Here is a 22,776-nt window from a genome sequence, read left to right as displayed (position 1 = left end):
TCCCAAGGTTACGGCGCGGCTGCGGTCAAATGAAGGTCAAATTACAGGCGACGGCGAAACTCGGCTCGACGCGATTAGCAAAACCTGCGCTTTAAAACAAAGATTCAGTCGTTGCGAAAAGGCTGTTGCATCTACCCGTGAGCGACGAAGTGTCAAGCTGCAGAGCGAAAGCATTTCCGAACCGCTCCAGAAGCGATGTCTGCTTGTAACGCGAGAGCTTTAAGGGCCTCGTGCCGTAGAAAATTCGGTGACGGCGTCCGGCGTCGGCACCGGGGGTCTTGTGAGCGATGACTGCCGTATGTGTTCAATACGGCACTAAAGTTTTTATACCACCAAAGTTGCTCATACCTTGTTTTGCATTCTTTACAAAGCTCTTCCTTGGAATTTTGAGAGTGGCAGCCTACAAACAGTCGTGAAACAAAACAGCGGTCGCGTATGCCTTTTATGGTAAATGTTGTCAAACTGAAATTTCAATAGTGCGAAACAATAACACAAGATCGACCCACGAAAGAGGCCGCGCTTCTATCACAAAATTCGCCTGCGTGCGTAGCGCTCGCCGCCAGCGTTTCCCAGTAAACATTACGGTTACATAAGCTGCAGTTGCCTCGAAGCGTGAGAAGCAGTCAAGGATCTTTGAATGCCATTGTGTTCCGCACTTGAAGCCAAAGATTAAGCATCCTCAAAATTTTGTCTGGTCAAATACTGGGTCAAGTACTTAAATAAAGCCTGCGGTGCAGTGGACATATGTGCTTTGTGATACCACATCCCATGATTAACTTCAGGCAGGTTTGCAATATACCGCGCTTTAATGAGCAAGCATTCTTTGGCGAGCTCCCTAACCGTGTCGCGTGAAAAGTGTAATGCCTTGTATCCGCAAGAAGAAAAAGCGTATTTACACAGACGTGTAATCGTTATGGTAGTGTAAATGTAGATGATTGTAAACTTTTAGGCGATAAAAATATTAAAGCAAAAATAAAATGAAAAAAAAAGAGAATACTCGTAGAGATACGAGGGACTCCTTCGAAGATGCATGGCGAAGCTTATGTAGGGCCAACTGAAATTTGGGGTCGGATCAACTTGAAATTTGGAAGCGGGTCAACTGAAATTTGGGTGTGGACCAACTTGAAATTTGTGCGTGCGCCAACTTAAATTTTTGGGTGGGCCAACTTGAAATTTGAGGGTACGCCAACATGAAATGTGGGGTGGGCCAACTTAAAATTTGGGGGTGGGCCAATTTCAAATTTGGACATGGGCCAACTGAAATTTAGGGGTGGGCCACATTGAAATCTGGAGGTGGGCCAACTTGAGGTATTGGGGTGGCCGGATGTCAAATTGAAGAATGCTGAGCATCCTTCGAGTTGTGAACACCTCGCGGGCAAGCGAGCGCATTGAGACGCTAGGTTAGTTTGCACTGGGCGTTACCGAATCGCAGTCAGAATGCAGGCGAGACTTTGCGTGGACAAGGAGCGCCAGCATAGCGCAGGCTTGCGAGAGTCACAGCGAGGGTGACAGAGAGCGAGGGAGTGACTGCGACGAGGAACGTGGGCCCCATCGCGGCCATACACTCTCCTCTCACAAAACGCCTCACGCGCTACGGCGGCAGCTGGTGTGCCCTTTCGAACGCCCTGCTCAGTTGAAGCGCGGTGGTTCCGGGCGTTCCGTCCCAATTAGACGATTGCACTGACGGGGCCGGATGCGGAGAGAAAAACCTGACAATTGTCTACTAAGGCCTAAGGATTCATTGCCACCGTAAAGGCCATGGATAGACGCGCATAAGCCAGAAAAAGGAAGTAGGTAAAAGTGGGCAAGAACGAAGTCATTACGCGTTAGTAGACAATTCCCAGAATTTCTGCAGCTTATATTTATTTTTTTTTTACTTTTATAACACTGTTTCAAATCGTTTTGTTCAAATCTGTCATCTCAAAAGGCAGCTATTAGTTGAATTGTGAACCGAAATATCAAGGTTGCTATAATGGAAACGAGGCACTAATAACATATTAATTGTGCACTTTTTTTATTACATAACTAAATTGCGAAATTAAGCCGTTGAGAAGTCATGTCTGCTTAGCGGAAATCGCAAATCACAAGTGGAACAGGTTACCCAGCGATGTTGTATCGCTATCTTCAAGTGATGCCTTTGCTTCAGCCGTATGACTTGCAATTTTTTTTTCTCTGTACTTTGTGCTTGCGTCAACAGAACCGCTTTGTTTCACTTCGCGCATGTACGGTTATGCTCCGCTTCTTTGTTTCTTCTTTTTTTTTTGTGTCGGCGATTTGCCCAGATCTGTAACTTTTTTTTCATGTGTTCTATATTAACTGCTTTTTGTCAATGATATATGTACTTCTACCCCCCACTGTAATGCCAAACTGGCGCTGTGGGTGCTGTGATAGATAAATAAATAAATAAAAACAAGTACCAACTTTGTTCTCTCTGCTCTTACTCTGCTTGCTCCACCCTCTCTCTCTCTCTCTTCGACATCGGCATCTCCAAATGATGTTACAAAATATATTAGCGTTCCTATAAAGTTTCGAAAGAGCCTCCCTCTAAGACTTCTGAACGGTTATAAGATCGATGCCAACGCATATTTTATAATATTTGGGGGAGGAATGTTTTGAAACTCATGCGAGTCTCAGGATTTCTGCTAGGCATAGATGACTTCACTACGTCTCAGTTTCAATTTCGCAATTTGAACGAGTGAATAATTAAAAAAAATGTTATTAGTGTATATCTTTAGTTAGCTACATGGCTATTTCAATTTGCCTGTCAAGTAATGTCCGCCTCTTCATAATGTCTACGGAAAATACCAAATTGCGTGAGCTTCCGCAGGCGATGTGAGAAAATGCGCTCCAACTAAAACAAAGAGAAACGAAATACGTAGGCGGAATTGCTGGCAGCGAAAGGCAAATATCGCGCCTCAAATGCATGCGCAAGTGCCGCCGCTAGCTAAGAATTCACGTTATCGCTGTATTGAGCTGAAATTGGTTGCTGTTTTGCAGACGACGTAAACAAGAATATATTTCATTGTCTTTTGCACAAAGGAAAAAAAAATCTGTCATTTTAGCATACCCCTGAGAGGGCGAAGGCGAAAGCGTGCATGCTCGAGAGACCATCCATTAAATTACTTTACTTTCGCCTTACAACGCGTTGTAGCTTCTTATTGTTTTCTCCCATTAAAGGTCGTGGGTTCGAGTGTTTTAACAAACTTCGCCCTAATGAATGCGACAGGTTGTGGTTTCCGCTCCCACCAAAGGTCGTGGGTTCGAATGCCTTATTTAAGTCTATATAAATTAACTCAGCCTTATTTTTGGCATGATTAGCGGCATCGATGTATCAGTGATCTGGAAGACGACGAACGCGTGCGCAGTGGCACCAGCGCACCGACTCTCGGCGCCTCACAACGCGACCTTGAAACATAGCGATCTAAGGTTTTTGCCTTGAAAACGTGTGACTGAACGGACGTTATTTCGGACACCAAGCTATTGATGTCCGAAGGCGGGCGGCCACCTTATCCCAGGTAGACGCATGGCTTCCTGCCTATAGCCTAGCCCCGCTCGCCATTCGTAGCTGGTACTTGGGTTAGTCAGCTGGGCCTCCCGTCTTTTGTTGGTGTTTGGATGGGCGTTGCCCGCGGGTTCTTTTTGCATTCCCAGACGGTATGGTGAACGGTGTTTGGTGTATTGCCGAACTGGCAGTCTCTTGTAAATGTTGGGGGGGTACACCGCGTGTCGGCGCAGTATGACGGCTTCTTCTCTGCTAAGCCTGCAGTGTGGTAGCGGGTCTTTCCACTTGTTCTTCGTAGAATGTTCCAGCATGTTGTAGTATTTGTATCCTTTCGTCTTGATCTGACGGTAGACGATGTCGTGGTGGGGTTGCCCGGCGTACCAGTTCTCAGGCGATGACACGAGCCGCTTGGCTTCTCACCAAGGATGCGTGTAGCGAGGTTCAGACAACATAGGTATGAGGGATTTCTTGGTTCTTGATGTTGACTGCGGTCTTGCTAATACTTCCTGCCCGGAAATGGCGACAGGCTGCCTGCGAATTTATTACGACCATGACAGGCACATCGCATCGGCATGTCCATACGGCCATTTGTCGACCTGTTCGGCTACCTTAATGTCCCTAGCAGCCACTGATGCAGCAGCTATCTCTTAGTTATGCTTGTTGGTTACGTAGGCAACATACCTCCCTGCCTTGTATCTTTCGGCGTCCGTGTACCTTATTTCTGCTTCGTTGCTGTCTTTGCCTAGCATTTTTTTTTTGTGGTGCGGTGGCTCTCGTTGTCTCTTTGTCGTAATCTGGGTGCACCTTCCTTGGTACGAGTGCTACCTGTGTCCTTGCTCTCAAGGTCGGGGGTGCGTGTTGTGGGCTGTTGTTTTCTTCCTCTAGAGGGTATCCAAGACTTCTGAGGAGAGTTCTACTGGCAGTGGTAGGCTTTAGTCTTTCGACTTGGCTCGTGTTGTGAGCCTCCGCCAATTTTTACCAGGCATTATGTAATCCTTGTTTTAGCAGTTTTTCTCGACGTGGTGGAGAGAAAGAAAGAAGTAATAAAAGAAGCGGTTAGGTGGATTCCACTGCGGCAACCACACACAGTGGGCGTGCATCATATTTAGTGAATATGCATGCGGCATGTGTACAGGCTTTTCTGCTTGCGCATTCATATAGAAAACGAAGACGTTTCGTCCAGCCGCTCTGTATGCGTTCTTACTTTCTACCTGTACCCTGGTTTACGCTAAAAAAGGAGGGAGAAGGCACATCCGCTGGCCGGCGCCCCGCCTGTTGAACGCAAGAAATTTGTCCCGCCGCGGCGCGAGGGTGCACTTCACAAGTTGAAGCGAATGCTGAGAGGACCTACTTCTTTAATTCGTCACCGGAAGCACTCATATGCCGCATAACCGTCCGAATTGTTTTTACCCAATGTCTAGAACTGTCTGGAACACATTTGTGAGTAGCTTCTTAGGTATTGCACAATTTGCGTAGCTCTTAACATTTTTGCATCTTGTACACGAATGTATTTTTGTTTGTGCTATGTTACGAACTATTTCACCCCGTTCCCCCTTAATAATGCGATGTGAGGATGTAGGTAAATACACGAATAACCCCTGGATCAGGTGGTCACATATGAGATTCTACATGAAGACCCGTAGCGCTCCCGTAAATCGCATGGGCGCACCGGGTGTGAGAGTTGTGCGCTCTGTGAGTTTTCTCAGTGGTGACCGATCCGCTGTCCAACGGCGCAGACTACACGATCCGAAACGCCATCATCAAGGAGCTGCATCGGGCCAACGAGCAGGTGTTATATTTCGTCACCAGGACGTTGATCAACCGGAGCCTCTCCATCGAGATGCTCAAGGCAAGCATCCACTTGCCGTTGCGGTTACGTACCCTGGTCGTGGTATGCAAAAGACAGAGAAACGAGGGCGCTTTTATCAATATATATATATATATATATATATATATATATATATATATATATATATATATATATATATATATATATATATATATATATATATATATATATATATGTCATCCTTGCGCATTCTTTTGCTCCGCGTCATTTCTGATTGAGTGCGTAATGTGGGCTGCAAGTTCAGTGCAGTATGTAGAGTTTGCCATCGTGGCCCGTGCCCGCAGCTGATTCTTTTTTAGCCACAATAGGCATAGTGCATGTTGCCACGAAATTTTCGCTCTCTAAAGGGAAATACGGCGCTGAATCGCCTCATACCTGTGAGAATCACGTTGCACTGATGCATCGTGGTTAGCGCTTGAAATTTCTCGCGACTTATTGGCGTGTTTCTGTTATCGCATGCTGACTTCGAGACATTTATATGGATGAGTTAATAAAGGAGTGAAGTGCTCTATACACTCAAATACAACTTATTTAATAGCGTCATTTTGAGCCTATGAATCTTGCCATATATTCTGTACGTCGGTCTCCCAACGTAGATCCCGTTTTCTAAGCAACACTTGTTGTGCGTAACGCGTAACTGATTGTGCTCGGTTTCGATAACGGCTGCACGCGAAGATCAAATGGTCGCTGTCGATTATGGGCAGCGCTTTCCCATTCGCATTCTTAAGCGAGTTTTCAGTGCTGTGTGGCTGCTAGTTAGTATAACTCTCAGTGACGCTGCCCATACATAGCAGCGTAGGAGATTTATGTTGGGAACTAGGTACTGCGCATTGAAGGGAGACTTGGCCGAATAGTTCACAGGAAGCCACTATTTTGGCCACGGGGTCCTTATGGAAGCAAGTAAATCTGTTAATTAGGGGTGGCACCTAGTGAAATCTGGCCTAGAAGGCTTGGCTGCCGGCTCTGCGACTTGAAGCAGCTGATCGGCGGTGGCCATAATTCGCTTTTCAGGTTTCTCGCTCGCTCCAGCTGCCGGAGAAACTCAACCGCGTGAACGGAGACTCCCAACTGGCAGCACTTATTTCTATTTGTCACACTTAATTGGCTCTAGAGTGCTCTCTCTCTTACACGCAGACAAAACAAGGAAAGGATTTGGCGACATTGCATATACTGGTGATGTCCGAATCGCTGTCTAGGACAACCGACTAGGAAAACGTTCGGCTTGATCTCCCGTGTCAGAATGGAAGCTGATATGTTGGAATAAATGTGCTAGATTGGTGGCGGAGTGGTTGGCGAGGACTAAGTTAAGTGCGTAAGCCTACTAAATGCTAGCCCTAGTCTGTATGCACAATGAAAGCCTTGTCCTCACACACCTTGGAGCACCCAGTATATGCACATTTCGTATATGTTCATTATTATGAATTGTTGCCATGCCGACGTCACTGCCGCCGCCATAATCGCGAATGGTGCTAGCTCACAATGTCATTGAGCGACAGTTACGTTTACTCAAAATCATTGATGAGAAAATAATGGCAACTCCGCTCCTTTGCTACATTGACTCATTTACTGTGATAAGCTGTTACAGAACATGTTCTCGCTGCTGCCTTGATTTCAGTGCCTGTTTCTGCAGGGCCTGCTTATTCAATTGGCGTTTTCGAAACACTCCCAGTTGCTCCGTACCGATTCCTTTTTTTACATTTTGTGGCCGAGCGTTGTATAACTCATCAGTTAGTCCATGCGACTCATGTCATTTACGACTTTGTAAAACTGTTAAAAAATTGGAGTTCATACCTTCGGATCTCCGACTCTATTCTAAATGGCTACCGTTTCTTCTTCCAGTATTTCTTCGCGTTCGTTCATCACAAAGATTCAAAGTTGGCGAAACAGCGTGACGTAAAACTTCCCTAAGTATTTTACTTGCAAAAAAAAAAAAAATCCGGCCACCTATTGCGCTTAACCAGTTATCACGGTAAAACATATTTCGCAGAACGTGCATTTTAATAGCACCAGCACCGAGAACTGGCAGGAGCGGCAGTACCTGCGTTCCACATTTACCTGATATGTTAGGGCTGCTTCGCTAATTTGCACCAAAGAGTACCTGAGCATGTCATAGGCGCATAAACGCTATGGTGTATCCTAAAACTTGACAGCGCATGCGCAGGCTCTCCCATTACAGCAGTTGCCGCGTGACGTCGACGCAGCGAAGTTTTGCGTCTCAACTGCTTCGTTCTTATTCTTCATGTGCCTCTCCTGTGACGACGTTATGCCTTACTGGCGCGCAGATTTCCGATCCGTTCTACCAAGCCTTCGACTTCACTTTCCGGGAATTCATGAGCCCCGGAATTATCGCCTGGTAAGCCTGCGCCTGTCATGTTGGTCGTCCTGCCTGCCTGAGTATATCGCATTAGAAGAAAAGAAAGACAGCACCGATTGTTATTAGGATATAATAGTGAGCTTTCTCGTGCGTGTAATTTATTCGCCTACACTACATGTCTATGTAGGCATGGCGCCCAGCGGAAAAAAATGTGAGAGCTCAGAATGAGAGCTTTCAACACACACACACACACACACACACACACACACACACACACACACACACACACACACACACACACACACACACACACACACACACACACACACACACACACACACACACACACACACACACACACACACACACACACACACACACACGCACACGCACACAGAGAGAAAGAAAGAAAACAAAATACAGAAAAGGAGAAACAAAAAGGACACACAATCGCTTGCAACTGCTCCCGTCACTTTTTGAGTGTCCTCGATGCCTTTCGTTCCAGTCCTGCGTCCTTAAGCCTGTATTTAGGCTGGTTAAATATTATTTAATAATCCCACCCAAGTTTCTTTAGTTGTGCTAGTTCTTCAGGATATTCTTTCTTCAGATGTCCTGTGTTTTAATAAAAATAATATGAAGCATGAAAAATAGGTTTTGGCGAAACGTGCACAGCAGCGCTAAATCCGCATGTAAAAATCTCAATCTAGTCTTTTTTTTTTTGGTATAGTGGTAGTACTAGCAGGGTATCTAATCGAAAACAGTAGCAGTGTCGGTTATTGCTAGCGTTCAACGTACTTCGTTTTTGTTTCGGTTCAGTTCCTGTTTGCAGAAGATGAAAATTTAATGCTTCGTGATCTAGCGCGGCACAGTTCACTTCATTGCAACCATCACAGGTGGTTGAGAGGTGACACTTTGCTAACGCGAATGCTAGCAGTTTCTCCGTATTCTCAAGTTTCTGTAGGAAGAGGCAGAGCTGGACTAACTGGCACGTGTGACACAAGTGATATTTTTACAAAATATTTTTGTGTCATATAGGCAGAGCAAGTGCACGCACATAAAGAGTCATTGCGGTGCCTCCACCTGTCTATACTTCTGTACCATCACAATTATAACCAACCTAATTATGTAAACTGGAATACGAAGTCTGCGATCTTCAATTACCTGTGTCTTGCGCTAGCTAATTTGGTCTAATGGATGCGAATTACCTAATTTTTTCTACCCCCTCCCCCTACCTTATCCGGTCGTCCTCGATTGCGCTTCGCTTCTTTTGGCACCGTGCCTCATAATCAGATCGTGGTTTTGGCACGTAAAACCCCATAATTCTTTTTCTTTTGGTACCAATTCTGGAACTCTAGTAGACCTCTAGCAGTAATAGTATATGGCTTGCCCAACAGCATTTATTACTCCTAATGTCAACTACAATATCACCTGCCTCATGTGCTAGCACTGGCAGAATTCACCAATTGCACGCTTCTTTATTCAAGGCTAGCGGTTAGCTACGGGTCATTATTTGGTAATATTTGCCGTATACGCTGTACCACAATTTATTTCTTCTGTAAATTTATTTCTCTTGATGAGAATCCTCCGTTCTAATTGGCCTAAATAAACGTAGTAAAGCACAAATTTTAGAGTTTGACTGCCAATCATGAATCGCCGTTCGCTTGCCCGGCTACTGAACGTTACCTTGGTCTTGTGCACGTTATCTTCGGCACGCCATTTACACTTAGTCGGTTGAAGTACTCAATAATTTGTCGCAAGTACTAGCGAGCGTTGATGGACAGCACAATGCCATCTGCAAAGCGCACGTTGCTGGGATATTCATCGTTTATCCTCGCCTCCTAATCCTTCTAGTCTAATTGCTTGACTACATTTAAGCATGCAGGTAATAACGTTGGAAACATTGTGTCTGTTTGCCTGATCCATTTTTAGATTGGTAGTTTTCCACTTGCGAAAGAATAAGGCAGCTGTTGGATCTGTTTAGGTATTTGCTAAGTTATTCACGTATACTTCCTTCACTCATTTATTATTCAGTGCCGCTATTACTGCTGGTATATCTACTGAATTGAATGCCTTTTTGTAACCTATGAAAGCCATTTGTACAGCTGTAGTGTTTCGAAGATTTCTGAAGTACCTGCTGGATGACATGGAATGTTGAATGTCCTTCTCAAATTCGGTCTGGCCAACACTTTGAATGAAGTCAGATGCTGCCCTGATTCATATTGGGAAATACATTAAACTACATTTTGCACGCTGCTGAAACTATGCTTATGAGCTTATAATTTTTCAGGTCTTAACGTCTCCCTTCTTATGGATTAATATGACGCCGTCATTCTTCCAGGTCTCTTGTAGACTTGAAGGCATGAAGAATGGAAAATGAAAGGTAGCGAGCATGTCGAGTGTATCATGCCCTCCATCTTTTATCGAATCAGCTATAATCCTATCTTCTCCTGCTGCTTTTCTCTGGCGCTTATCTTTCAAAGAGTCCGTCTAATATCACCACTAGTTACACGTGGAACATCTGTGTTTTGTTCATCACTGCTTCCAAACAAGCTTACTTGACTTCTCTGGGTGTAATCCCTATGATGTCTTTATTTAGCCATCGAAATCATTTATGACATTGCTCTGCTTATCTTACACTGCATACATCTTGTTCTTTCTAACGTTGCTTCCTTTTTACTGATTTCATGCTGTCTTCACTTTTTACTGATGGCTAAATCTATCCGACGTTACATTTTGTTATGTTACTCATCTTCTTGTTTATCCACTTTAACAGCCCAGTCAATTCTATCTGGTCTTTGGAGTTCTAGCTGGGGTCAATACCATCTGATCTTTGCAAACAATGCTAGTACTACAAAATGTTGCAACAATACAGCAATAATACCGATACAAAAAGTAAATAATGGTGATACAACTTTTATAAAGGCAAGTCATTCCAGTCAGTAAGGATGCGTGGAAAGAAATAGTACTTAAACAGGTCGGTTCAGGCAAAATAGGGGGCTAGAGCATTTTGGTGTTGGCGAGTAGGTCTCGTTATTAGTGGACTTACACATATTTCCGGGTCGTGTGCCAGTTTGTTATTACGTAACTGAGAAACAAACTCGAGCCGTAAATTTTGTCGACGCGAGTCAAGTGTTGTAATAGTATTAGACCTCATTAGTACAGTTGCAGAGTCGAAGGCTGAAAATTTGTTGTAAACAAACCGGATAGCGTGTCTTTGGATTCGTTCAAGTTTATTTGCGTTACATTGAGTGTAGGGATCCCAAATAACAGAGGTGTACTTGAGCTTCGGTAGAATTAGGCAGTAATAAGCGAGCAGTTTAACAGAGAATAGGGCGTGTTTAAGCTTGTATTTGAGAAAGCTCAATTTACGGAAGGCAGAGAAAGATATGTATTTTGCACATGAAGGTTCCATGACAGGTTGCTGCAAAGGGTGGCGCGCCTACATATTTATAATTAGTGACTTGTTTAAGCGCAGAGGAGCCTAGCATATAATTATAAGAGAGACATGTTTTCTTGCGGCAAATGGAAAGAAACACGTTGTTTTCAGAATTCAAGGTCATGCCCCACTGAGTGAACCAATAAAGAATTTTACTGAGGCTATCATTCAGGTCATCTTGGTCACTAGTGTGGGTCATTTCTTTAAACAAGACACAATCATCTAGTGGCATAGATAATCTGTGTCACTGAGAAAAAGAGAAGAAAACTTGACTACATTCATAATATATGCAGATGGCAGGTTTCATTCATCGTTCTTTTTCATTATTAGAACCCCTGGGCGTGTGTGATCGCCTGATAAATAATATCATACTGTTTACAAATGCAACGCAGTTTCCAAGTAAAATTGTTAGAAGTAGAGCGCTGTGGTGTTCAGCTTCGTCTCTGTCTTTGTCTTTTAACTTTATGCGCTCTTGCTTTTCTCAATGCAATATATCTGTTCTTGCGGTGCAGCTACATACTTTAAACTTTGTCCCGATGTTGGTTGTCTCGAGTTATGGGACTTTTGTGAATAGTTTCGAAGTAATTGAGGTCCCCTGCCCCCAGTTCTACTTTCAACATATTAAAGGCCCTCTCTCTTTCTTTCTCTCCCAAACGCAATGAAGTTCATTCGCGTCATTTCAGTAGCTGCCTAATGAGAGCCATTTTACTTTTGACGTATACGGCATCAGGCGAATCGGAAGTCGGGCACTAAATAAGGATTACTTTAAAAATGTATTTATTAACTTGTTTTCTTTTAGGGGTAAGGGGGGTCACAGGAGGAGGGCCAGCTTGTTTTGATTTTTCAAATGAGAAGCAGTTAACGATTGAAAAATATTGTACTACGTGGTGCTCCGATATTAGAAGCGAATGCTGCATGCAATACTGAATAGCCAGGCGGAACCTACGTTTCCTGTGATGAATGCGTTTACACAAGCACTTAACAACGCCAGTATGTCGTTTACAATTACACCATATTCCGATATGTAGAGACGGCTGAGTGATGCATTCAGCTGTTATTTCTTTTATCACGCGAATACGATCGGTGCACACACAAACAAATTTATTTTCTACGTCGCGCCTAGCGCTCTACAGTGCTTGTAATGCCAGAATATATAGTCTTCCGCAAATCACGCGCAAAGTGGCTTACCTTTCATGAGATATTTTTCGCTGTCACGTATACCGTTCCTATGCTTGCGACACCTGGCTTTAGTTTTTAGCTCATGAACGCCTTGCAGAAGGTCCCTGCGATTTGGCTACACGTTCTGCACTAATGGCATTGCGGTACAGTGCGGGTGCAGCACAGTGCCAGTTCACAGAATTCAAGTGCAGTATCTGCTCTATCGCTGCACCCTTCCTTCAACAAGAAATGAGAAATGAGAAAAGCGAAAGCCGTGTTATCTGCTCGCTGCATTACACGAGTTATGCGCACTGAGTCGTAGCGTCTGCCGTTGGCGCCACATCGTTATACGGGCGCTTTTTCGAGTTTTGGCGCGGCTCCTCGCGGGTCGAGATATGTTTTGCTTTCAACTACGCTGTGCTCAACGTTTCGCTTCTGTGCGGACACACTTCTACGGTTTGGCAGCACTTCCATCAATTTAGTGCGGGCCTGTGGTGAACCATTTCGACAAATTCGCACGTAGCAAAAGGGATGGTATTGTCACGTGGTAGTGACGTTAAAGAACACAGTAGCAATACTGTGAAAGACAAAACTGGCTTTTATTGGGCGAACCTGTGCCCACCCACAAAGGCAGGCTACACTTAAAGCACTACGATAACGGCGAACACAGTCGGCGATCGTCGAAAATCTGATCAGCGGGTCAAGCGCGTCGGCTTTTATACATCAGTCGTCGAATGTTCCAGAGTAATCGCTGGGTCCCGCGTGCTTTCCACAAAGTTCTACATTATTCACGTCACGCACACATGCAATCATATTAAACAAGGTTCGGACTAAGACAGCGGATAGAAGCATCAATAACATTTCAGAAAGTTCCGATGCATGCAGGCGCGTCCTGCGCTGTGCAATAACATTTGTTAGGCGGTGAAACGTGTCGCCCGATAAAGACAAACAGGTACACATTTCAATACCCCCCTCCCCCCCCCCCCCCCCCGCTTAAAAGAGCATCGACCCGATGCTGCAAACGAAAGTAATAAACACCGGTAGCAAAGAGAACAACAAAATAAGGAAGTTCGTTAGCGTCCGTAAAATGGTTTAAGACGCAGCACGTGGACCACTTCAGATCGTGCGCGGCGCCGCTGTGAATGCGAAATGCCGTCTGGCACGACCTCATAGTCAAGTGCGAAAATACGTCCAGTGACCTTGTAGGGCCCGAAATAGCGTCGAAATAGTTTCTCACTCAGTCCTTGTCGGCGTATCGAGGTCCATACCCAAACACGGTCGCCGGGCTGGTACTCGACGAAGCTTCGTCGGAGGTTGTAGTGTAGGCTGTAGTGTCGGCTTCGGCGCGCTGAAGAAAGGTGGCGACTTCAAGATTCTCTTCGTCGCAGACGTGCAGCAGCATGGCGTTGAGAGTTGTCGTCGTATTTCTGCCGTAAACCAGCATGAACGGCGTGACCTGTGTTGTTTCTTGCACCGCCGAGTTGTAAGCAAACGTTACGTAGGGCAGGACCGCGTCCAATGTCTTGTGCTCGACGTCGACGTACATTGCTAGCATGTCGGCGAAGGTTTTGTTCAGGCCTCCGTGAGGCCATTCGTCTGCGGGTGGTAAGCAGTTGTCCTCCGGTCGCTTGTCCGGCTGTATTGCAGAATGGCTTGCGTGAGCTCTGCTGTAAAGGCCGTTCCTCTGTCGGTGATGAGGACTTCTGGAGCACAATGTCGCAGCAGGATGGTCTCGACGAAAAATTTCGCCACTTCGGCTGCGCTGCCTTTCGGTGGAGCTTTAGTTTCAGCGAAGCGGGTGAGATAGTCCGTCGCCACGACGATCCACTTATTTCCGTATGTTGACGTCGGAAACGGTCTCAACAAATACCTACCTATCTGCTGAAACGGTCGGCAGGGAGTTTCGATCGGCTGTAGTAATCCTGCTGTCCTTGTCGGTGATGTCTTGCGTCGCTGACAGTCTCGGCATGTCTTGACGTAACGGGTGACGTCGGCGGTTAGACGTGGCTAGTAATACCTTTCCTGTATCCTCGACAGCGTCCGGAAGAATCCGTGGTGCCCAGCGGTTGGATCATCATGTAGGGCGTGCAGTACTTCTGGACGCAGTGCTAACAGAACAAGAAGGTAGTTGGCGCAGACTGGTGAGAAGTTCTTCTTCACGAACAGATTGTTTTGTAGCGCGAACGAAGACAATCCGCGCTTAAATGCCTTTGGGACAACTTCGGTGTTTCATTCCAAATACTCGACGAGGCCATTTACCTCCGGGTCTGCTCGTTGTTGTTTAGTGAAATCTTTCGCGCTTATTATTCCAAGGAAGGCGTCGTCGTCATCGTCGTCTTGCGGCGGGGGATCGATGGGGGCACGTGATAGGCAGTCGGAGTCGGAGTGTTTTCGTCCGGACTTGTAGATTACTGTGACGTAATATTCTTGCAGTCTAAGGCACCACGGCGCCAGCCGTCCTGAAGGGCCCTTTAAGTTAGCTGGCCAACACAATGCGTGATGGTCGCTGATGACTTCGAATGGTCTACCATATAGGTAAGGGTGGAATTTTGCGGTAACCCAAATGATGGCGAGGCATTCCTTTTCAGTCGTAGAATAATTGCCTTCCGCTTTGGAAAGCGACCATCTAGCATATCACCCATTCAAGTCCGTCTTTCTTCTGGACTAGGACCGCACTGAGGTCAACACTGACGGTACTGGCATCGGTGTGTATTTCGGTATCGGCGTCCTCGTCGAAGTGTGCAAGTACCGGTGGTGACTGCATCCGTCGTCTGAGTTCTTGAAATGCGTCGGCCTGCGGCGTTTCCCACTTGAACTCGACATCACATTTGGTTATATGTGTTAGCGGCTCTGCGATGCTTGAAAAGTCCTTGACAAAGCGCCTATAGTAGGCACACATGCCAAGGAATCTACGCACTGCCTTCCTGTCGATGGGCTGCGGGAACTTTGCGATGGCAGCTGTCTTCTGCAGGTCGGGGCGGACACTACATTTGCTGATGACGTTGCCTAGAAACAGAAGCTCATCGTGAGCGAAGCGACACTTTTCTGGCTTCAGAGTAAGCCCTGATGACTTGATGGCCTCTAGTGCTGTCCCAAGTCGCTTAAGTGGATCGTCAAAATTTCTGGCGAAGACGACGACGTCATCCAAGCAAACAAGACAGGTCTGCCACTTCAATTCTGCTAAAACGGTGTCCATCGCGCGCTGGAACGTTGCAGGCGCCGAGCACAGTCCGAATGGCATAACCTTGAACTCGTAGAGGCCGTCTGGCGTGATGAAGACGGTCTTTTTGCGATCCCTTTGGTCGGCTTCTATTTGCCAGTAGCCAGACTTGAGGTCCATCGATGAGAAGTATTTAGTGTTGCAGAGCTGATCCAATGCGTCGTCTATCCGTGGGAGGGGGTATACGACCTTCTTCATGATCTTGTTCAGTCGACGATAACTGACGCAGCAACGTAGGGGTTCCCTCCTATTTCCTCAGTAAGACAACAGGAGACGCGCACGGGCTTTTCGACGGCTGGTTGATGTCGTCGTGCAGCACTTCGTCGACTTGTCTTATAGCTTCGTGTTCTCGCGTCGAAACTCGTTAACGGCTCTGGCGGAGTGGTCGAGCGCACTCTTCGGTTATTATGCGATGCTTTGCAACTGGTGTTTGTCGAATCCCGATGACATCGAAAAGCATGGTTTGTATCGTCGAAGCAGAGTTCTGAGCTGTTGATGCTTAATCACGGGGAGACTTGGATTTATGTCGAAGTCTGTCCCGAGAATTACGGTCATAGGGGTAGATGCGACAGAATTCGAGAGGAGAAACGCATTGCTGGTTTCCAGAATTTCCTCGATGTATGCGATCGTCGTGCCCTTGTTGATGTGCTTGAAATTCTGGCTGGAGTTTGTCAGCCACACTTTCGTGTTTCCTCCGTGCAGTCGACCGATCCCACTTGCGACGCAAATTTCACGGTCGAGTAGTAGACGTCGGTCGCCTTCGATGACGCCTTCTACGTCAGCGGGTGTTTCGGTGCCGACCGAAATAACAATACTGGAGCGAGGTGGGATGCTCACTTGATCTTCGAGCACACTCAAGGCGTGGTGACTACGAGGGCTCTCCGGCGGTATCGCTTGATCTTCCGACAGCGTTATTCACTTCGACTTCAGGTCGATGATTGCGCCGAGTTGGTTCAGGAAGTCCATGCCGAGAATGACGTCTCGTGAATACTGTTGCAGGATAACGAAGGTGGCAGGGTAAGTCCGGTCGTGAATGATAATTCTTGCCGTGCAGATTCCTGTCGGCGTGATGAGGTGTCCGCCGGCGGTTCAAATTTGCGGGCCTTCCCATGCAGTCTTAGCTTTCTTCAACTGGGCGGCGATAGGTCCATTCATGACGGAGTAATCGGCTCCTGTGTCTACTAAGGCGGTGACTGCGTGGCCGTCGAGAAGCACGTCGAGGTCGGTGGTTCTTTGTCTTGCGTTACAGTTACGCCTTAGCGTCGAATCACGGCTGCGTCGCGTTGACCTGTGGCTGGTACGTGGCGTCGTCAGGTGGTCTTTCATCGGCGTATTCCTTGCTTCCAGTCTTCGTCGGGACGGCGGCGTGTCGTTATGTCGTCGAGGTAGTCTCTTCGTAGTCTTCGTAGGCGGCGGAGGATCTTTGTCAGTTCGACGAACAGCAACCGCACCTCCATCGTTTGCTGCTTTTAGTTTTCCGGATATGGGCTCGCGGATCGGCCCCAGGCTGGGCCAGTGTATGGACGGCGCTGCGGCGGCAGGTGGCGGCCTGGTGACGGTGAACGGGACGGTCGTCGAGGCCTACGCTGAGTAGCGGCGAGGTAGTCGGCGATGTCACGAGGGCGTTCACCTTCCCTCGGGCGCGGTGCTTTGACGGCGAAGCCTCGCAATCCCAGGTCACGTTATGGGCATCGGCGGTATACATGGCCGGTTTCACCACAGTGGTAACAGAGCAGGCGGTGGTCGGGGGTGCGCTAAATGTCCGTCTTCCTTGCGTAGGTGTGCTGGTCGATGGGTGGGCATGCTGGCTGCGGCTGCGGCGGACGACGTAATTGCTTCGTTGCAGGGTCCTGGCGCGCTCGCGGAGGGGGACCTGGACGGCGTGCAATGGCGGCGTAGGTCATCGCTTCTGGCTGGGGCTGCGGTCATTAAGGTTGCACCTCAGGAGCTCCAAGCGATCGGTGGACCGCATCTTTCACGATGTCAGCGATCGAGGCTACATGAGGCTACGACGAAGGCAAGACCCTGCGCAGTTCTTCTCGCACAATGGCCCTGATGGTCTCTTGGAGATAACGGGAACCCAGTGCTTGGATAGCGCACTGAGGCGGTTATATTACCTAGTGTGCATTTCTAAACTTTTCTCAATCGTCGTAGCCTCTGTCAGAAACTCAGCTACGGTCTTCGGACTTTTTTCTCTTCGGACATTTCCGGGTCGACATGCCGGAAAAGACGAGTCATCTTTCCTGTGAAGATGGCGATGGTCTCATTGGGTAGTTGGCCTCGGTTTTCCAGCTGAACTTCGGCCCTTTCTTTTCGAACAACGCTCGTGAACGTCCTCAGGAAGTTACTGCAGAACAGGTCCCATGTTGCAAGGGTGGACTCCCGGTTCTCGAACCAAGTCCTCGAGCCATCTTCCAAGGAGAAGTACACATGTCGTAGCTTATCCTCAGAGGTCCAGTTGTTGAAGATCGAGATCCTTTCGAAGGTTTCGAGCAAGATTTCCAGATCCTCCGACGTAGTTCCACGGAAGGTAGGGGGCTCTCTGGGTTGTGTTTGGGATCGCACCGCTGGTACGATCTGTTGGGAACTCGGCGCTGACGCCCGTGGTTGTACCTGGGTCGCAAGCCCCAAGGGTAGCGTTGGCCTGGCGGCCTGGGGTACAACTGGAAGCATCCGAAGGTCCCGGCAAAGCATGAGTCGACTGGTAACAACGAAACAACTTGTTTATTTTAACATCGCAAAGAGTTGGCGGTCAGGTTTGACCGAAGTAGAGAGACGGGAGAGCACTTCACTCAACAGAAGAAATCGGAGCCCTCCTTTTGGCGTCCGGGGGCAGCTGTTTTTATACTCTCGCAGTTGAGGGCAAGAAGGAACCCCTCAAAAGACGAGCACGTGAATGTACAATGGGCTAATGGTGACGCACACCGTCGTAGCGCTGCCGTAGCACCATGTCGAGCACAATATCGTAGCACCCTGTTGTAGCGCTGCCGGTCGGGCACAATGACTGTAATGAGAGGATGATCCCTGCTTTCGCATCGCCTGGTTCGGGCACAATGACTGGAAGGAGAGGGTGATCCTTTGCGGTCGCATCGCCGCAGTCGCGCCTGGAAACACCTGGCGATGAGCGTTGCAGCGACGACGATTGGGCCAAAATGTCTGCCGCCCCGCCGCAGTCGCGCCGGCAAAACCACGTGTCGCAGGCGAAACGCAACAGACCGCCCCGCCGGGGGAAGGAGATCCCGATGGACAGGGGACTGCATCCGCTGTCCGGAGGGATGTCGCTCGATGATGCTCATAACCGAAGTCGGGCGTCCCTCGACGTTTCTTGAGCGCAGCGCACAGAGAAGGCCTCGTTCTCTCGTTCAGGTTCGCACGGGACACTGCAAAGTGACTTCGGGAGAGTTCACATTTTTGTTCTCGTTCCCGGCAAGCGTTAGAACTACGCTGAAACTCAACCGCTCAGTCAGCAAGCACGGCACAACCCTCACTAAGCCCTGCCAGGCTCTTTCCCCTTTTTATACCACTGCCTAGTTCCTTACAGTAGTCTAGCATCACTCAGAACGCGTCCACAAATTGAAAAATTGCACTAGAAAGCATATCATCACTTTGAAACACTAAACAAAAGCAATATGTTAAAAAAAATCCTGCCTCAGGAAGAAAAACATCAGTAACAAACAATTTTGAGGCTGATTCCTACGTTAGGGGCTTCGTCTTAAGCCATCGGCGTTACCGTTGAGACTCCCCTTTTTGTAACGCACCTCAAAGGAATATTGTTGTAAAGCGAGGCTCCAGCGCAGGAGGCGGCCATTTTTGGGAGAGATGGTCTGCAGCCATTGGAGAGGGCAGTGATCCGTCTCAATGATAAACCTTGAGCCGGCTAGATAGCATGACAATTTCTGAACGGCCCACACGAGACACGCACACTCTTTCTCGGTGGCGCTATACGCCTGCTCACGACTGGTGAGCTTACGACTAGCATACAGGACGGGGTGTTCTACTTCTCCATTTTGCCGTTGGCACAGTACAACGCCCATGCCTCGCTCACTAGCATCGCACTGAACAACGAACCCTTTTGTATAGTCTGGCGATCGTAGCACAGGCTGGCTTGTTAGGGCACTCTTTAGGGCGCTAAAAGCTCTTTCCTTTGTCTCGTCCCAGACGACTGTTTGAGGCTCTGTTTTTCTTAGAGCATCCGTCAGGGGAGCCGCGATATCAGAGTACCTGGGAATGTACCTCTGATAGTAGCCGGCGACACCTAAGAACGACCGAATATCGGTCTTCGTGCGCGGTTGCGGAAAGTCTCGCACAGCGGCCACTTTTATCTCTGAGGGGCGGCGACGACCCTGACCAATCACGTGACCGAGGTAGACAACCTCGGCCTGTGCTAACTGGCACTTAGGAGCCTTTACTGTCAAGCCCGCTTCGCGCAGGCGGGTTAGCACTGCCCGCAAGTGTGCCATATGCTCAGACCAGGATGCGGAGAATATCGCTACGTCGTCTAGATACGGTAAAGCGAATTCTTGCTGTCCCCGCAACACTTTATCCATGAGGCTTGAAAAACAGTATGGCGCGTTCTTCAAACCAAAACTCAACACTTTAGGACGGAATGTTCCCATTGGTGAAATGAACGCCGCATACCTACTAGCCTCTTCTGTAAGTGGAACCTGCCAATAACCCCTGACAAGATCTAGGGTGGAAATAAACTGAGCGCTACTAACTTTCTCAAGGCGCTCCTCGATGTTAGGGATCGGATAAATTTGATCCTTAGTGATGGAATTAAGCCTGCGGTAGTCGACGCAAGGACGAGGTTCCTTGCCCGGTACCTCAACTAAAATCAAAGGGGAGGTATAATCACTTTCACCTGCCTCAATAACACCGAGCTGTAGCATTTTCTTTACCTCAGCCTCCATAATATCGCTCTGGCGGGGTGACACCCGATACGCCTTGGATCGTACTGGCTCTGGCGAGGTAAGTTCTATATCATGAGTAAGTACAGAAGTCCTACCAGGCCTCTCAGAGAACAGACCTTGAAACTCTTGTAATAGCTGGTGTAGTTCGGTTTTCTGCTCGGGCGACAGCGGTGCTTTACTGATAAGGTCACTAATGACTTGACCGGTGTCTTCCCTGTTCGTCACTGAGCCTAGTCCCGGAAGCTCGACCGGAAGCTCTTCAGGAACGTTTACCATCATGCACACCACTGCTTCCCTTTGTCTATAAGGTTTGAGCAGATTACAGTGGTAAACTTGCTGTGCTTTCCGCTTTCCTGGCAGACTTACCACGTAGTTAACGTCCGATAGTTTCTGAACAATTCGTGCTGGGCCCTCCCACTGCACGTCTAGTTTGTTGTTTAGCGATGTGCGCAATATCATGACCTCATCGCCAACCTCAAAACGACGGGCCCTGGCTGTCCGATCATAATAAACCTTGGCCCTCTGCTGGGCCTTTGTCATTGCTTCACCTGACAACTCCTGTGCCCTTCTTAAGCGTTCGAGGAGCTTAAGCACGTACTCCACCACGACTGGGTCGTCGCCCCTACCTTCCCACGATTCTCGAAGCATGCGAAGCGGAGATCGAAGCGAGCGACCGTACACCAGTTCAGCTGGCGAAAACCCCGTAGCTGCATGCGGCGCGGTTCTTAACGCAAACATCACCCCAGGCAGACACAGCTCCCAGTCAGTTTGATGTTCAAAACACAAGGCTCTCAACACGCGCTTCATGACGGAGTGGAGCTTCTCAACGGAATTCGACTGTGGGTGGTACACTGAGCTGTGTAGCAGCTTTACCCCACACCTTTCGAGAAAAGTTGTCGTCAAAGCGCTAGTAAACACTGTGCCCTGATCTGATTGAATTTCTGCAGGAAAACCAACTCGCGCAAATATGGACAGTAGTGCATTAACTATCTCAACTGAGCTGAGTTCTTTAAGCGGCACTGCTTCAGGGAACTTTGTCGCTGGGCAGATCACAGTCAAAATGTGTCTGTACCCCGTGGCTGTTACCGGCAGAGGTCCCACTGTATCAATAACGAGCCGTCTAAAAGGCTCCGTTATGATAGGTACCAATTTCAACGGCGCCCTTGATTTGTCCCCTGGTTTGCCCACCCGCTGACAAGTGTCACATGTCCTCACGAAATGGTCTGCGTCCCGAAAACACCCTGGCCAATAGTACTCTTGCAAGAGACGGTCCTTAGTTTTCTTAACTCCTAGGTGTCCGGACCACGAACCCCCGTGTGACAAGCGCAACAGATCCTGACGATAGCATTGAGGCACGATCAGCTGATCGAACTCCACTCCTCGGCGGTCTAGATACTTCCGGTACAGGACTCCACCTCTTTCCACAAAACGCGCAGTTTTCCTGGCGATACCTTCTTTGACATTGCAGCGCACGTTTTCCAGGCTGCCATCCTTTTTTTGCTCGGCTATCAAAGCCGACCGGCTGACTTTTAGCAACCTATCAAGTCCGTCTGACGTAGGCGCGATGAGCAAATCAGTAGATAGCTCTTCTAACTTTCCCGTGTCGGGCGTTTCCTCTCCAGTATCTGGCGCCTTTAACGTTACAGACTCAAGTTTATTCAGTTCGGGCGTGCTCTGAATATCAGCTTGCTGCGCCTCTGACCCTTTTTCGTTGTTTGATAACGTCGGCCCCGCAACTACCGCCTTTGCAGCGAGCTCCCGAACCTTCGATCTGGTTAAGGCCTGAACACTAGCTTCACCAAACAAAAGCCCCTTCTCGCGCAGGAGGTGATCGGACCTGTTTGAAAATAGGTACGGGTACTGGGGGGGCAGCATAGATGACACTGCCGCCTCCGTCTCAAGCGCTCCGAAAGGTCCTTCAATAAGCACTTTTGCTACCGGCAGACACACGCTATGAGCTTCCACGGCTTGCTTGATCCATGCGCACTCGCCCGTGAACATATGGGGTTCTACGTAAGACGGGTGAACTACATCCATCGTAGCTGCGGAATCGCGAAGCACTCGGCACTCTTTCCCGTTCACGAGGAGGTCTCGCATGTAAGGCTCGAGAAGCTTCATGTTCTCGTCAGTGCTGCCTATTGAAAAAAACACAACTTTTGGTGTTGTTTCCGGACACTGCGCCGAAAAGTGACCCGGCTTCTGGCACGTATAACAAACGCGCGCTCGCCTCATCTCGAACCGCTTTCTGCGTTTGGCTGCCGCCGTCTCTTTACGTTTGGTCGGACTGCTTTCACTCGCATCCTCACTACGCGTGTCCCCCTTAAATCTCATGGGCGTGAACTTCGGCCTCTCAAACTTCGAGCCAAATTCACCCTTTTGACCGTCCT

At 48.2% G+C, this 22,776-nt stretch overlaps 1 protein-coding gene across 1 annotated transcript in view; it reads left to right on the top strand.

Moving 5' to 3' along the window:
- The window catches only part of LOC142570714 (ABC transporter G family member 20-like), a 54,461-nt gene that overhangs the window by 1,215 nt on the left and 30,470 nt on the right, over window positions 1-22,776 (top strand). The window contains exons 2-3 of the mRNA XM_075679060.1: window positions 5,209-5,351; window positions 7,634-7,704. Coding sequence (XP_075535175.1) covers window positions 5,209-5,351; window positions 7,634-7,704 — 214 coding nt within the window. The remainder of the gene's footprint in view (window positions 1-5,208; window positions 5,352-7,633; window positions 7,705-22,776) is intronic.

This window comes from Dermacentor variabilis, chromosome 2 (assembly GCF_050947875.1).
Source record: "Dermacentor variabilis isolate Ectoservices chromosome 2, ASM5094787v1, whole genome shotgun sequence".
Classification (NCBI taxonomy): domain Eukaryota; kingdom Metazoa; phylum Arthropoda; class Arachnida; order Ixodida; family Ixodidae; genus Dermacentor; species Dermacentor variabilis.
This window is presented reverse-complemented; position numbering and strand designations above follow the sequence as displayed.